This window comes from Lissotriton helveticus, chromosome 2_1, assembly GCF_964261635.1.
Source record: "Lissotriton helveticus chromosome 2_1, aLisHel1.1, whole genome shotgun sequence".
In the NCBI taxonomy this organism is placed as follows: Eukaryota; Metazoa; Chordata; class Amphibia; order Caudata; family Salamandridae; genus Lissotriton; species Lissotriton helveticus.
In genome coordinates, this window is record NC_136059.1 from 79,250,881 (window position 1) to 79,267,605 (window position 16,725).

The 16,725-nt window shown below is 44.4% G+C and overlaps 1 protein-coding gene across 2 annotated transcripts in view; it reads left to right on the forward strand.

The window, feature by feature from the left end:
• EXOC6B (exocyst complex component 6B) overlaps positions 1-12,520 on the forward strand; it is a 1,580,787-nt gene extending 1,568,267 nt beyond the window's left edge. For both annotated transcript variants that reach the window (XM_078674493.1, XM_078674492.1), the window contains one exon: positions 5,393-12,520. In XM_078674493.1, the coding sequence (XP_078530619.1) occupies positions 5,393-5,510 (118 nt within the window). In that variant the 3' untranslated portion in view covers positions 5,511-12,520. The remainder of the gene's footprint in view (positions 1-5,392) is intronic.
• Positions 12,521-16,725: the final 4,205 nt, after the last annotated feature.

A 16,725-nucleotide genomic window follows, 5' to 3' on the forward strand; every position in this document is an offset into this window, starting at 1 on the left:
TGGCACATAAGGCTCTTTACGCCTCGGGGGCTAAATATCTTCAAAGGAGGCTTGCTTTCTACCATCCGGCACGATCTCTGAGATCTGAATCGTTGTTCCTCGCTGCGGTTCCTCGAGTGAAGAAGGCCCGCATCGGAGGCCGTTCTTTTAGGCTGCGGGCTCCACAGCTTTGGAACGCTTTGCCTTTGGCATTACGTAGCACTTCTAATTTGCTGACCTTCAGGAAGTGCCTTAAAACCTGGCTCTTTGCCCGTTAGATTCCCCTCTTTTATTTTGCTGGTTCTGTCTTTTTTATCTCTGTGTTGTGTTTGTCTTTCTCAGGTTGTCAATAAAGCGCCGGGACACTCTGTTCAAGTAGCCGTGCGCTATAAAAGACAAAATTAACATAACATAACATAACATAACAGAACATAGTTCTAGGTGAAAACATTTTGTTGTAGATCACATGTATGTTCATTTGCTACAGTGTGCTATTTTTTTAAGTGCATTATGACAAGATTTCTCGTGTTGTGGCCCCCTGTGCTCTATCAATATCTGTAGCAAAAGTGCATGGAAAAGAATTGGAGGATAATTTGCATGAAAAGGAAATGCAGTAATTGCATGGAGCAGATTTGTGGTAAATGTATGCAACAGGAAAAAAATGAAGCCGAGTCCTCTCTGAGTAATGCATGGAGTTGTATATTGTCTAGTAATTAATAGAGGAGAGTTGTTATAAAGCGAGTGTAACAGGATTAGTTGTAGGGACTCAAAAACTCAAAAATGTTTAACCAGTTATTGGATATGCAGGGAGTAGTAGTAGCCGAAAGGAATTTAGTGCAATAAGTCTAGGGAATCGCAGTTAATATGCTGTTTTGTATTAATTGTGTTTCCGTGCCAGTGTGTCGGTTGTCCTGCGCTGAAAGAATAGAATTGCTCGAAGTCAAGTGGGTTCCGTGGCTCCTTGCATGGTAAAACTGTGCAATCGCAGTTACCATGAGTTCTGAATTAATCATGGCATTGTTAGATCACTTAAGAGGGTGTGGGATTTGTCATCAGAAACCCCCCCCCCAAAAAAAATTCTTTTAAAAGCAAGGAGGGATTCAAGGCCTTCACTCAGCCCCACCCTCTTCAACATCTACATGAAACCTCTCGCAGCCATCGCACGCCAGCACAACCTCAACATCATCTCTTACGCCGACGACACCCAGCTGATCCTCTCCCTCACCAGAGACCCCGACACCGCCAGAACCTGCCTACACGAAGGGATGAAAGACGTCGCCGAGTGGATGAAGGACAGCCGCCTGAAACTGAACTCGGGCAAGACGGAAGTCCTCATCCTGGGTTCTTCGCCCTCCGCCTGGGACGACTCCTGGTGGCCCCCAGCCCTGGGCACCGCACCCAAGCCAACCGACCACGCACGCAACCTGGGCTTCATCCTGGACCCCTCCCTCTCGATGACCAGACAAGTCAACGCCGTCTCCTCATCGTGCTTCAACACCCTGCGTATGCTTCGCAAGATCTTCCGCTGGATCCCGACCGAGACCAGGAAGACTGTCACCCAGGCACTCGTCACCAGCCGACTGGACTACGGAAACGCCCTCTACGCCGGAACCACAGCCAAGCTACAGAAAAGACTCCAGCGCATCCAGAACGCCTCCGCCCGACTCATCCTGGATGTCCCCTGACGCAGCCACATCTCCAGCCACCTGAGGAACCTGCACTGGCTCCCCGTCGACAAGAGGATCATGCTCCGGCTCCTCACCCACGCACACAAGTCTCTCCACGACCTGGGCCCCAAGTACCTCAACGACCGCCTGACCTTCTACACGGCCACCCGCCAGCTACGGTCCCCCAGCCTCGCCCTCGCAGCCGTACCACGCATCAGAAGAGCCACTGCCGGAAGAAGATCCTTCTCTTACCCGGCTGCCAAGAATTGGAACTCCCTCCCCATCCACCTTCGGCTGACCCAGGACCATCTTGCCTTCAGGAAACAACTCAAGACCTGGCTGTTCGAGCAGTAGCATACCCCTCCCCCCAAGCGCCTTGAGACCCTCCCGGGTGAGTAGTGCGCTATACAAATGGCATGATTGATTGATTGATTGATTGAAGGCAGCACCAAGAGTCCCGATGATCAGTATGGATAGTGACAAGCTTAGAGCTGGGCCCCTCTAGCTGTCATGCAGAACTGGGTAACTTATTAAATTTTTGGGAAAGAAAATAAAATAACCTCACGAAAAGGTCAAAATAGAGCCTAGAGGAAAGGAACGTGAACATCCACACTCGGAAAATCCATGAAGTATCTGCTCTCGGTCTCCCTTTACACTAGGCATGAAGCCCAGAGAACTCCCTGCCATGGGAAAACACATACAAGTACCCTGGATTTTTACTTACCATTTGTTGTCCACCCAATTTTTTTTTAAAGATTTTTCTCAGGGTATTCAATACATCGTCATGAAGGACAGCTTTTAATTATACATCAACCAGGCTTTTTAGATAGCTAGATTTTTAAAGATTTGTCATTCTAATTTTTGCCAAAAATTCCTAACTTTACACAATCATGGCAAATAAACTTTTTTCCTAAAAACGTGCTTTTACCTTTGAACAAACACACTCGATTTTAGACCTTATATGGCTAAGTCCCTAAATAAGATTTATGAGAGAAACTGCTTGAAAGTGTTGGAGTCCGTTAACAAATTAAAACATTTTTTTTTTAAGAATTCTCTATACAGTGAACTCGAACCGAAGGCATTACAGCGCTTTTCTGAGCACCAGTTATGTTACAGACAGACACATTCCTTTTTCTTTTTTGGTAGGCACCAAATTCTGATTCTTATCAGATTTGCGCAGAATCCCAGGATGTTGAGCATCGCTGCTGAGCTTCTAACCCGGTTCCCCAGCTTTGAGGTTGACCACTGTAGCTGTTAGGCCACATCCACTTCCTCTTGATTGTTCTCCCGATTTGTAAATAATAACTTTCTCAGTGGATCAAAAAATGCAATGATGTGTGCTTTTGGATAGGCTGGTGATACATTTTGTATTCTGGCCATCATGGTAGTGCCCCCATTGCTGCTGCCTCCATGAACTTGACTGCCAGAGCTTTAGTACAAGGAAACCTTATACACTAACAATGAGTTCATGGTCTGAAGTACACCCGCTAAGGAGATGCGCAGGCTAAGCAGGGGTGTTAGCACTGGCTGTTATTAATGCACAGAAAAAGAACCAATGTTAATAAAAAGTTGGAGGAAAACATGACCCTTGTTCTCTTGAATAGGTGCCACCATACTTTCAAGGACGTTTCTGCATGTGCTGTTCTTTCTGCTTTTACCAGGAGGAAATTCTCTTAGTCTGGAGTAATGAGTCCTCTGAGTAACTTGTTCTAAATATAATTTTACTTACATCTCAACAAAACAGATTCTCGCACACACTGCTTATGTAGTAAGCATGATTAATTCAAATAACATTTCACATAAATATTTGCATTCTTTAAACTTTAACAAAGGCTGATTCCCTAGCAGGACTCTTAAAGCAAACACACAGTGCGATCTAGAACATCTAGTGTAGGGCAAGGTTGGACTTTTGAATACCTCTTGCTTTGTCATTGGTATATCCTGAAGTTGTGATGACCGCATTGATTTTGCACTTAAAGATATCACAAATGTGAAGGAAGGCCTCGGTGTTTAAATTCCCCTCATTGAAACTGCTTTTCAGGTACTTACTTATTTTGTAAGTAGTCAGTAAAGAAATAACTATACCCTTAGTGTGGGCTGCCTAGATTGTGAATTCCATGGTGATAATCCCTCCATTGGGACTTAAGATGAGCTTCCCATAAAGAGAGGTGAGGAACGACTGGTAGGTAGGTAGCAGGAGTGGCGGAGTTAATTACTGGCTCGTGGACTAGTTACTTGATCTTCCCATCAGAACCCCTTTGTTGAGCTGGTGCAAGTGCAGTTTCATTTTAGAACTAATCCATCCATTTTTGCATTTCACTTGTTACTCATTGATGTATCAAGAAAGAAAGTCAGTCAATGGAAAGAAGTTCACCTACTTCTAATACAGTTCACAAGGTCTAATTAGTAATTTCCAATGCACACTACACTGTGGGCAAATCAGTCCCCTACGCAGCAGTGCCACAAGATTATGAGAATGTATGACAAAATCATCCTGATCTACACAGACACCTAAATTACCTCCAGACCACTAAGCAAGCACAACTGAAACCAGGGTCTTCTCTAAGGAGAAATTACAAGTTATTTCCTTTACCTAGAGATCATCCTAATATCCTGTTAAGAACAGAATCTATATACACATCAATCCGATACTCCACCTACCAGTTTCCCTTCTTGAACCTTACATTTTTACTTTGAGATAATTGTGTTACTGTAGTTGGCGAATTGACGTTACTTAATCTCATCAATGGTCCTTAGTGGTAAACCGTTATCGTTGTGCAGTTAACTGAATCTCTTTCTTTGCATAATGATACTAGCCTTCTGCTACTTGCTCACTGTATGATAATTTACGAGGAAGTGTGAGGTGTTCAGTTCAATCGAAGAAGTGGATTTTTGATCAGATATTCTTCAGTCGAACGAACCCCTGTTTGCAAGGAGTTGAATTTGGAGTGATCTGGAACAAATCGGTTTTCAGGCTTTACTTGAACTGGATGTAGTTGTGTGCTGACCTCAGAATTCTCTTCAGAGCCAACCATAGTGTGGCCTGTCAGTGTCCTGCCTCCATATATCATCAGTTTGAAGACCCCTGCAGTTGCTGAGTGCAAGAACATATTCCGCCCATAGGGTGGGGCTGGATCCTGCCTCTGTTCTGGTTCTTGCTCAGTAGGTCTTGTGCATGGACATTTGAGCATCGTTCTTGCATGCATCAGGAGCCAGTGCATGCTCTTATGGCTGGTATTCATGGTTACGCTCCTGCACATTCCGGTCAATTCTGGCTTGCCTGTCTTTAAGTCTTGGCAGCATATCGGGTTGTTTGTTAGGATTCTCAGTGTAGATGAGCTTACAGAAACCTAAGCATGCCATCCTCAGGGCTTTCCTTGACTCCACCTAATCAATCAGGTTGATTGATTGATACAACATAATGCAAGTCATAGGCTGTAGGGGTTCCCAAAATTATAATAAAGTTTACTATTTTCTGACCATCTCTAAAAGTGGTCTGAAACTTGTTACTTTTGTTTGGCTGGATTATTTTGCAATTACTTCATTTGCTCTGCGTTGTCATGGTCTCAACTCTCTGTCCATGAATGTAAATTCTTAAGAATGGCACATGGTATGACAATCATGACGTCGGTTGTGAGATGCATGAGCATGTGAGGTGTATGTTCTAGGAACTGGTCAATTTGCTTTGATTTCATCTGATTCTAGAGAACATTTAATTTTAAAATGACTTTTTTTTTTACTCCTAGGATGAAAGAGACGAGCCGAAAGAACACCGTTTTTGCACAGTTTCGAAAGAATGAGCGTGACAAACAAAAGCTGATTGACACAGTGGCCAAGCAGCTTCGAAGCCTCATCAACAGTTAGAGCATACAATGGCAACAACATGCTTTGCGATCATAGACTGGGAAACGCTTGACCGTACCCAGCCTTTGTCCACTGCAAAGGCTCCCAGAGCACCCCACATGTGCCTGGATGGACTTTGGTCTTCTTGCGTATTTTTGTATTCTTGGATGCACTGTATGGTGTTCATGAATCTGACTGCAGGCCAACATTTGGGAAAATGTTGCCAAGGTTGTAAGTGGTGAGTTGCCATACTGTTCAGTGGTGTGTCAAAGTATATTCAGGTGGTGGTTGAATAAGGGTTTGTTTTATGAAATATGGCAGGAGTTATATATAGATTGACTGGAAAATATGACCTCTCAAAAGGCTAGTTCTGACAATATTACACATGAAAGAAGAGCTCAGTGTTGATAGGATGCTTCTTTCATTCATAGGTTTTGCAAGTTTTGAAGCCAAATATTGCAGTTGCTTCTATTCGCTTGCACAGATTTGGAAGAGGCAGTAGAATGGCGCTGAGATTGAAGATATTAATGATAGCATTCATTTGAACGTCATCTCCCCGTCCCTCAACCCACTGCCCCTTGTGCCCCCCTTGTTTCTGTGGCTCAGTTTGTGCCTGCCTTTCCATTATTCTTTACGGTAGTTAGAATGTGTGCTCTGTGGGGACGAAATACCTGTGGGCAAATCCTCTCTGTCTTGCGCCTTCGGATTTCTTATGTTTTGTGAGACGCTAAGGAACAATTTCATGTGGAAATCCTAATCCATCTGAGAGATGAGTCTGCCCTTCTCCACGTTGCCTTCTAATGTTGCTCATGTATCATGAGTTACAGCGAAGACATGAAATAATAATGAGCGGTAGCAGATATCATGGTGCCAAAGATCGCTGAAGTACTCCCCACCAGATACATCAAATCTAATGTTCCGTACGTGTAAAAAAACAAAAGCGGCTTAAAATTGTGCAGGCGTTTTTTTTTCTTTTGGGACAAGCAGCAGCAGATGTTGACAGCCCTGATGCCGGAAAACACGCAGGCATTTCCAGTTTTTATTAGTGGGAGGGGAGTCAGACATCGAGCACCACTTATAATCGCATTTGTCAGTCATAGCGTTGCTTCTGGGCAGGGTGGTTTTCTTTGCTGCTGATGATTTTGTTTTCTCCTCCTCCCCTCTCGTCCGAGTTCAGGGAGATGCCAAGCTTGGTAGGTGGGCGTGTCTTCGCTGTGAATGAATGGAAACCCGCCGTGGACAGAGTAGGTGTCACCCTAGACTAGAGGAACAGCAGCGTCTCAAGTTCAGCACAGGCCGGAGGCCTGAAAATCTCCCGCCCAATCTCTGGGCGGGGTCGCCCTTTGTTGCGGTTTGAGTGGGACCTTTTGATTATATAAAAAAAATGTAAAAATACAAATCAGTGTAATTTGAAAACCTTTTAAAACATAAATGTGCTCGCCCTGGGAAATTGGAGGGGTGGTCTGGAGACAGACCCTGACTTCGATCCCATCCCTCACACTCCCCTCTTGCCATGAGAAGTGAAAGCGTCTGCACTTTGCTGTTTCTCTCACTTTATAGGTATGGGGTTAAAGGGCAGTATGGCTTTCCTGAGACTGTGAAATCCACAGGCCTGCGTTTCTAGCTAGCTTCTAAGTTCTAGGCCCCGCATGTTGCATAGCCAGAGGAAATCAGTGTCCGGAGTCTTCGCTTGTTCCCTCCAGTGTCTTGCTAGAGCTCACTCACGGCTCCTTCAGGAGTGTGTGTTTGAACCGGGGCTTTGTTCATTAGGCCTCGATGACGCTGCTCCACTAGACACGGGGGTGCAGGGAGGGGGTCAGAACTGCTCCTGTATTTGGAGGCCATAAGAATAACCGGGTCAGTCTCGCTGCTGGCGACGTTAACAAGACCTCGCGGATAATCCCGGACAACGCCACAAGGTCTGTCTGTTTGATGAGAATCGAAAGAGAGTAACGTGCTGACAGGCGCGGCTGTGGAAAATATAATGGGGGTTCAAAGTGCTGATGTTCCGAATTAGAGTCCTTCGGCAAAATGCACCGAATCTGTCCTGTCTTTAATGCTGTGACCCTACCGTAATGTATCCTCCCCACCCCGGAGCCCAGGCATGACATCAGCAGCGCGTCTCTGTCCACACTCTGAAGGGACACACATCTGCTGCATTCACAAGGCACACATTTCTTCTTGTATATATGCAAGAAAACCTTACGGAAAAACATAGTACCGTTGGCTGTAGCGGCAAAAAGGCATTGTGCATTTGGCATAGGGGTTTAAAGGGCAGACCACACTGTGATAATATAAAGTGCTTTTAGTAAAAGGGATTCGAGGCAGAGTTCGTTAGGAATATAGGTTTAAAGAGGATGGCATTTATTAGACATTTGTATCAGATTAAATAACTCATTTCCGGGATCCATGTGGCTCATCCTCACTCGGAAACAGTTTGGGTTCCTCAACCAGTTAATTAGTGGACATACTTTACCTTTGCCTCATATTAAGCATTTGCAAAGCACACGAGGGAGAGTGGGAATGTATTCCAGGGCTGAGTCCTCACTACAGAAACTCCACATCAACACTACAAGAATTTTGATAGCATTATTCATAAATGTGATACCATGTTCGTTTAGTCACTATAATAGCACAAGAGTGAAAAAAGCAAATCATGATGATTCACCAATTTACCCCAAAAAGTCTGCATTTTTCTTATTATTGGTCTGTTTTTGCCAGAAGTCATGACCACACTGCTCTCTCTTCAGTAGATCACTAATGAATGTAACCATTTTTTGCTGTCAAGAAAAGCATCGAGTCCCCTTGCTTTAATGTTGAAAAAAGGCAGTTATCCGTGATAATTATGGCCATAATAGCGAGAGCCATGCAGTAGCGATTAGTCTGAATTCCCCGCCTGGGCAAATGCGATTGATGAGTCCCCAGATCTCATCTGGTAGAAATCATTTATAAGGGGACTGTGGCGTTGTAGTCAGTTTATTGGAACCTACCCTCTACTTTTCAGCCGTGAGGAGGACTGTAGTGACTGCTGTAATAGAACTTATGGATACACAATGGAGGTGTCAATATTAACTTGATTAAGGGCCATCGTCTTGAAAGGCTGTCCGACACCTGTTCTGTGCTGGAGATTAAAAAGGCTGTTTGGACCAATTAAGATGGGAATGAGGATTTTAAGGAAGCTGCTGCGTGTGCTGTACTCCAGTGAGTTTCAAGCAGATCTGTGATAGCTCAGTCTCGATATTAAGATGCATTCATGCTTTGGCATGGAAGGAGTTCCTCCTGGTCTCTGTGCACTGCACCACTGGCATGCTCCCGGGTCATTGCTATACTAAGATATCTTCTTATCGTGGGCAAAACACTGACTCTGTCACTGACTAATACCATGTGCCTCGTAGACGAGGTAGTTGGCAAATAGTTAAATGAACAGTGTGAAGTGAGCTGATCTTCAAAGTGTCCCTAAACTTAGCAAGTAGTCTTAACTATTAGCTTTGCTGACCACGATATCGATCCAAAAATCTCCCTGAACTGTTCACATTAGGAAAGCTCACTACAATTGATCAAGTTCCCCTGAAAGCTTCCTAAAATAGATGCACTTCGCCGATTAGAGAACATGTTTTCCCTTTGGATGACCTTTTTCTCAAATGTGATCAGCATTAAATATGTTAATTAGAATCGATAATGAACTCCCTTCTGTCAGTATCTGAAATTTGTCTGCTAAACGAGACTGCCTATGAGAGGTTGTGTCTGTCATCGTTTTTACTCTATCAAAGGCACTTGCTTTTCAGTTGTACATTAGTCTAAAATACTAAATTCAGAATACTTACTAAGCGGAGAGGTAAAGAGTGACCACAAGCAGTCCCTACACAGGTCTGCCTACCTTCAAGTAACAAGCCAATAGAATATATTCCACCTATCCGGTAGGTTTCTCTCTCACTTCACTAAGGTCTTCTGGAAAAAACTAGCACAGTGCGGTGATTGCTGTCACCTACTCTTACGACTCCTACTTTGGAGAGAAAAAATAGGATAAGGTGGCTATAACTGTTCTCGTTGTGGAAAAGTTTGGATAGTTTAAGGTCTGACAATCAAGCAAGGCCTTTTGCTTGTGTTGAAATTATGTATTATACTTACAGTAATTTTCAGCCAGCCCGCTTTATTCATTGGTATGTTGTCATTCACATTTTGTCTGCCCACTATAAAATAGAGCATGTGGCAGTCCGCTTCAGCCATTGGCTAACTTTACTGTGCGTGATCTCATTCTGCTCTTACACAAGAAGCACAAAAAGTACTTTACTTCTGTGCCAGAGACTGCTATGACAATGTGCGTTTTTTGAGAATATGGCCTGGTATATCCATCATATGATTCAGATTGTGATAACCTAGCACCAAAATGTAAGAACAGTGTCACATATGACTGATATGCTGAGCAGTCATTGCTATGTTTGGCCATTGTGTTATCTGTAAAAACTTAACATTTAGTCCATGGGCCACCTGCTCCACCAAAATACATTTTACAAGATAGGCAGGCATTGGTAGACCTATTGACTTTGTCAGTGTTTGCTCCTCTTACTTGTTTATGCATAGCATAGGCTATACCTATCAAACTCCGTTATCAGAGTGTTCGCTTCGAAAGTTAGCTCCATAGGGTAAAGTAGATTCAAGTGCCTTTAGTGTACTAACAGCTTATTGAATAATTTTCAACTCACCTGCCTTTGACGGCTGACTCCTGTCCTGCGGGGGACTTGCACCCACTCACCCTCCAACCTCCCTTCTTTACCCTTTTTTCTGCAACAGCAGTCGGCAAAGTATTTTTTTTATATATTAAGCGCTTATTTGTCATGTGCTGTAAATAACAGATTACCACAGTTATTATATAGTCTATTTTACAGACCCTTCAGGAGAGTAGAAGGATAAGTTGGCAAGGTGACTTGAACTCGTGACCTTTTGGCTTTTACCGTGTTCAGTAAATAAATGTTCGGCCCATTGAGCTATCTCAAAAGCATGCTGCCAAATAGTGTTGCAGCTGGGTGAAGAGTGCAGCAGAGCAAAGCGCTCGTATAGCAAGCATTGGCTAAGCCAATATGTCTGATGTAGGTTGCCAGCTTTTTGGGTTTGTCAATGCGTTTTTTGTTATTTAATTTTTTGACTTGTATTTTTTAAAGATTTTTGTTGGGGATCTGCAGAGCCATGCTGGAATGAAAACACCTTGACTAAAAGCAAATATATGTTATGTTCTCGAAGAGTTTGCATTGTTGTTGTAGTACTTGGCACAGAAGGGAACTATTTTGTGTGTGGATATGCTTTTGCAAGAGAGCAGAAGCCTTCACTCCTAGTGAAATTAGCTCATAGTGAAGTTAGCTAATGTCTGTAGTGGGTGGAATCAAAATGTGAATGACATAACAGCAGACCAATGAAGGAAGAGGGCCGACTGAAAGCCCCTATAAATAAATATATATTGTATATATATCTAGTTTTAGTAAAATCTAAAAGTCTTGGACAACGCCACACCTAAAAAATGAGGTCTGGCTTATTATGCCAACACACTTAAATTAGTGTTCATCCAGTGTGCTTTATACAAGACTGAAAGGAAAAGAAGTCATACTTGGGTCAAAAAGAATTGAGTGTCCACCTAAACAGAGAGTTTTACCCACCATGCCGTTGCCAAAGGTTAAGAGTTATAAAGTCTTGAGTAGATTCAGACATCACCTCAATTTTTCAAAATTTGTAGGACATCATATATGATAAAATGCTTCAGAACAGTTGCTTCTTCTACATATATCAAAAACTACAAATCATTTTGTAAAAACACTTCTTAATTCGAGTACTGGTTTCTGTTGTCGGCTTAAAAAAAACATGTGAATACTAAGTCCTATGTCTTTAAAAAAAAAAAAAGTAACTTGACAGCGTTGTATTGTAATGAAAGGTAAATCAATTTCCTATGTACTTTAGCACCAGATTGTCCTTTTCTATTAGTGTATCATTTTGAGAAACTGTAAAGACAGAAGTTTTAATCCATAACATCCACATGATTCTGCTTGTGCTCAAGCATTTTTCTCCATCCCACGCCACAGCCCAAAGACCTTGCATAAAAAAGTTGCTTGTATGTACAGTAATAATTCAGTTAACTTCACAACTATTAGCAACACACTTTTAGTCTATGGCCACCAGGCTAAATAGCAGAACTGGGCTGTTCGCTCAAACACTCCAGAAGAGAAAGGCTTGTCTGATGGCAACCAGCTCACACACTAACCTTAATTTTTTAGATGCAATGGGCCAAATTACACAAATTTGCACCAATGCAGTACAGTTTTGCAGCAACTAACCAATGCAGAGATTGCATTTGCACCAACTGATAAGTGTGAAAATTGAACTTTTGCAACAGTCATTCATATTATATATTTTTGTACTGGCTTGTAGGTGCAAATGTCCACGCCAAAATGTACATTGTACCAGCCGTCCTGTAATCTGGCCCATGCTTTTATGAATGCTTCTCAGTTTATAAACTTCTAATCGCATAGCACTGAAGTGCATCTTGCTTTCTCACCCATACCTCAACACATTTGTCTAAACTTCACTCCGACAGATGAAACTGACTATGTTGTGTTGATTACAGTTCTACGCTGTTTGAGAGGGAATCTCAGCTCAGAATAGGGGAGGGCACTGACTTTACCTTTTGTACATCAATCCCTGCTCTACAGTGAAGTAGGCCATAGCTGCTGAAATGCCTTCCGTTTATCATTGTTTTTAATTTTGAATTGATTAACGTTGTGAAAACTGCTTTTTTGCACATATTGTTGCACAAAAAAGGGAATTTTTAGTTAGGGGTCTAAAGGGAACACTTAGGGTATTTTATTCTTGTAATCTTCCAGCAGCGCTTCTGATGGGATCGTGACTGCATGGTTTACAAACTTAGTTGGAGTTTGAGGGTGGCATGTTTATTTCAACTGTACATATTCTCTGATGTAACTTCTATTAAACAATGCAATATATAAGCATACCCTTTCTGTATCTTTATATATCTGCTCTCAAACATTTTCAGCTTGTCTTGTTTTCTTTAAATATCCTCGATGGAATGAATATGGATACTAGATGGTAATGTGTGCTATGGAAATAAACCAATGCTCATGTCATTTTTTTCTCCTTAGTGGTAGCCAGTTATTATTAGATTTCTGTGCCAACCTTTTTGGCATTAGATCTGTGGTCTGTAGTACTGATGATGGATGAGTATGTTGATGATGAGAGGTGGGAAGATAATTAATGATTGCATGGATGGATGATTGTGCAAATGGATGATTGCTGTAGAGGTATGGAAGTAAATAGGTAGAGGAATGATGATTAGTGTGTACATGGGTAGTAAAAATTAAGTGTGGACTAATTCATTCACTGTAGCGATCTGTTTATGACAATATGGTTACAGGTTAAAATCACAGTGGTCTACTCAGTCTTTTATCCTTCCACGGTCAGCAAAATTAGTACCTTTCTGTCTTAATTATTTTTTTCTTTTTTTATGTTTATTTTAATTTTCAGGTTACTCAGTTTAAAAAAGGCAGTAATACATGCCCATGGAACGAAGCAGCAGACACATAGGTTTATTACAGCATTTACAGTTGGTCACCATACTTAGGAGTATACAGAAATGAAAACAGAGGGCCTTGTCCCCAGCTAGAGATTATTCACCATTGACTTAATGTTCTTTCCACCTCCAAATGTCAGATCGGGTTGTATATATTCCCTCCCCTTTTTAGGTTTCGCCCTGGGCGTTGCAACTGGGTAGCAGTTGCTCCGCCCACGGCGAAATCTCATGATCCTACATATGGGGCTTTGGTTCCGCCTCTGTCTTCCATTGGCTAGCTCCATAAATGGAGGCTAGCCATTGGGAGACAGAGGCTCTCAATCACGCTTTCCCCTGAAAACGCGATTCGGGGGCGTTTCTCTGACTTTTTTTAAGTCCCGCCCCTTTGTCCTGGGCCGCGCTGTGATTGGCTGCCGGCCCGGGACACCCCTGTGACGTTATTCCCCGGGCCGCGCTATGATTGGCTGCCGGACCGGGACCTGACTTGTTCTTCTTGTTGCACTGGAATAGCTTGCTGCAGCGCTATTGTTGAGAACAGTCAACTGTAGTGTCTGACAGGATGGCATCCCACAAACTCAGCTCCTACAGAGGCCTGGGTGCTGCCTACGTGTTTCGTGGGAGACTCAGCATTTCATCCTTCAATTATAGATAAAGCGAGTATGCCTATTATTAATGCCTTTTCAGTTCGTGCTGTGCGCTACTTAAGGAGTTAATATAATTGTATCCATGCTTTATTCTGCACATTGCTACACGTTGCGCTTTGAAACATCGTTCGAGAATGTTTGCCGCGCTGCATAGCTGGTGAGCGCCTCGATACAGTGTTGCACGTTTGAACCTCGAGCAGTGGGACTCGCAGCTCCTTCCTTACTGCAGTGAGTAAAGTGCGCCCACATTTCTGCCTGCGTTAACCTGTGAACATATTCTTGTGTAGCGCTGCGAAGTCCATAGCAGGTTTGCGATTGGCGCTACAGCGTAAGAAACAGCCACATAAACGAAGTTATTAAAAGTGACCTACCTTGAAAGTCCAGGGGACGCGGAGGGGATCTGGCAGTGGTAGGTGTCTGTGAGGGGTGCTCTCTGCTGTGTGTCTGCTCCAGTGCCCACTCGTAGAGGGTCTGCGTGCGCCCCTCTCTGCTTCCCCCGGTGCTCAGTGCAGGACGCAGTTCCTGCCCTCCTCCGGTACCTGGTGGCTCCAGGTGCACGCGTCCGTCCGTCAGTCCTGCCCGGGTGCTCGCACTGATGTCTGCTGTCCTCTGGTGTCTGTCCGATCGGAGCGCGCGCTGCCAGGACCCGGCTCCACTCACTCTGAGATTTTTTTGGGACAGAGAGGGCAGAGGAGCAGAGGCTGGGATGGGCGGGGGGACAGGGCCGGGGTGGAGCCAGCTCCGGAGCGCACTGGCGGCTGCTGCGGTTGTGGGGTTTACAGATCAGAGGGGGACCGGTAATCCGACCTTCCCTTCCGTGTTATGGGTGATTTACGGTGCGCCGCCTGTCCCTTCTCCCCGAGTGCACAGACTCGCTCTCTCCAACCCAGATTGCCACTGCACGGCTACATATGAGAGGCTTGCCCTAACTTGCTGCTCCCAGGGGCACCTTTAAGCATCTCTCTCTCTCTTTGTCTCCTTCTATGCGCGCTCTCTCTCTCTGCACACACACTCTTTCTCTTTCCCTCCTTCTGTACACACACATATGATCATCCTGCCTCTCATTTTTCCCTCTCATTGTCACGTTCAGTCTCTCTCTCCCTGGCTGCCTCTCTCTCGCCTTTCGTTCACGCCCGTGGCTGTCTTTTTACGTGCTTCCTTCTCCCTCCTGTTAAAAGGTAAGGGTCGAATTCGACCAAGAACCCTTCAGTATTTTCCCGGCGTTAGCCGCCTCTCATACCATTCGAGATTACCAAACAAAGAGGCAGGCGCTGGAGACAGAAGGCAAGGAAACAGGAGTTTATTCTGACGGAGCAGAACACGTCAAATCAGACAACAGGGTATCTTCTCGAGGTGCTCTAACTGCATCTCTGAGGCCTGGCCTCTTATACACAGGTTTATGGCTTTATTACATACACTGCATCCGTAATGTTTCTTTGAAGGACAGAAAAGACATCCTAGGAATCCCCGGTCCAGGCCCGTTCCCACACACATCTACAGTAGAGTTCCCACCCCGATCTCAGCATGTGGTGGTTATCGCGCAGCTGGGCATTCCGCTGGGAACGGGGATGTGTGTGAACAGTCGGATCTTCGGGGTGCGAAAGCATTGATTAATCCCCGCTCCTTTGATGTGAGGCGAGGTCCTACTGTAGGGGGTAATAAACTGCATCTGTTGGGCTAGGTGATGGCCTGGGATCAGGCCGGACAATCGTGCAGGGAGGAAGAGGTTATCAAAAGGGCCTGTTCTCTGAATGAGATGAAAGAGAGAGGGGGATCAGCACGGGATGTGGCTCGAAGACAGGGTCGCGTTAGAGGTGCGTTTATGGCCCAAGCAGGAGAGACCGGGGGCTGTCGGGGCGCGGGGGAATGCTTGCGAGGCCGGGGAGTGAGGGGGAAAGACGCGCAGGCTATTGGCAATGGGCAGAGAGGCCATGACACACAAAATGGCTGCCACTTACATGCATGATGGGGCCTAAAAGGGACAAGATGGCGTGGCCACTGTCTCACGATTTTCACTTTACTTTCAACAGTGGCTGGGGTGAACATAAATGAACGCCACTTATATATACCCAATTTTGGTCATTTTCCACAGTCCCCAGTTTTTATCATAAGTTAGTTCATTCCTGTTCATGTCATAGGTGAGGATGTACAAGCTGACATTAGTTATACAATTCGCTTTGGTAGCCCATATGCATTACAGGCAGATGGAAATAATTCTGCTATCAATGCAGACAGAATCGTACATAACCATATGCAGTCAATGTGATGGGCGGGGAGACAGTGCATACAAAATTTCATTAGCTGCGTCATACGTTAGACCTTGGAGGCGGGGACGTTACTTTAGACGATGTAGGAGATTCGTCCGAATACAAACATGATGTCATACAAAAAAGTTCTGGCAGGATAAGGGCTATTATCACTTGAGGTCTGGACTCCATGGGGGTGAAAACTAGACAGTATGTTCAAGTGCATAACTGGTGTTCTACAATCATCAAGATACAGAGTTAACGCCTTCTTAGTTATCCATGGACAGTTGAAAGTTACCGATGTAAGGTTCCGAAAGCTCAATTGGGTGGTAATCAATACAAAGCGTTTGGGAGAGGAATTCAACTTAATACGAGGGGCAGTCAAGGGGTGGCAATGTTCAAAAAAGGTTCGTCTTTCCAGTGTCTTAATTACAGCGAGCCATCACTGGTAGGCTCTCATTGTTTTTCTTCTTTCGTTGGCACTGTTGAGCACCGGCGGTGGAGCTATGCGTCCAGCTCGGATTCAGATTTCGCGTTGCAGGGTGTGGCCACTCTTTGCTCTCGGACCACAGTCCTGTTTGTCCTGTTACCTAACTAATCTACCATAGGTACTTTAGTCGGGTACCCGTATCCCGTTCTTCTTTCCGGGACAAACCCTATTCTATATTTTGTGCAGTGTTTCTTCTTTAAGTCAAAGTTCAAAAACTCCATATGGAAAAAGGGGTGATGGGGGCGTGCTTTGGGAGGCCGAGGGAAAAGAGGGTGGAGTGGGATCA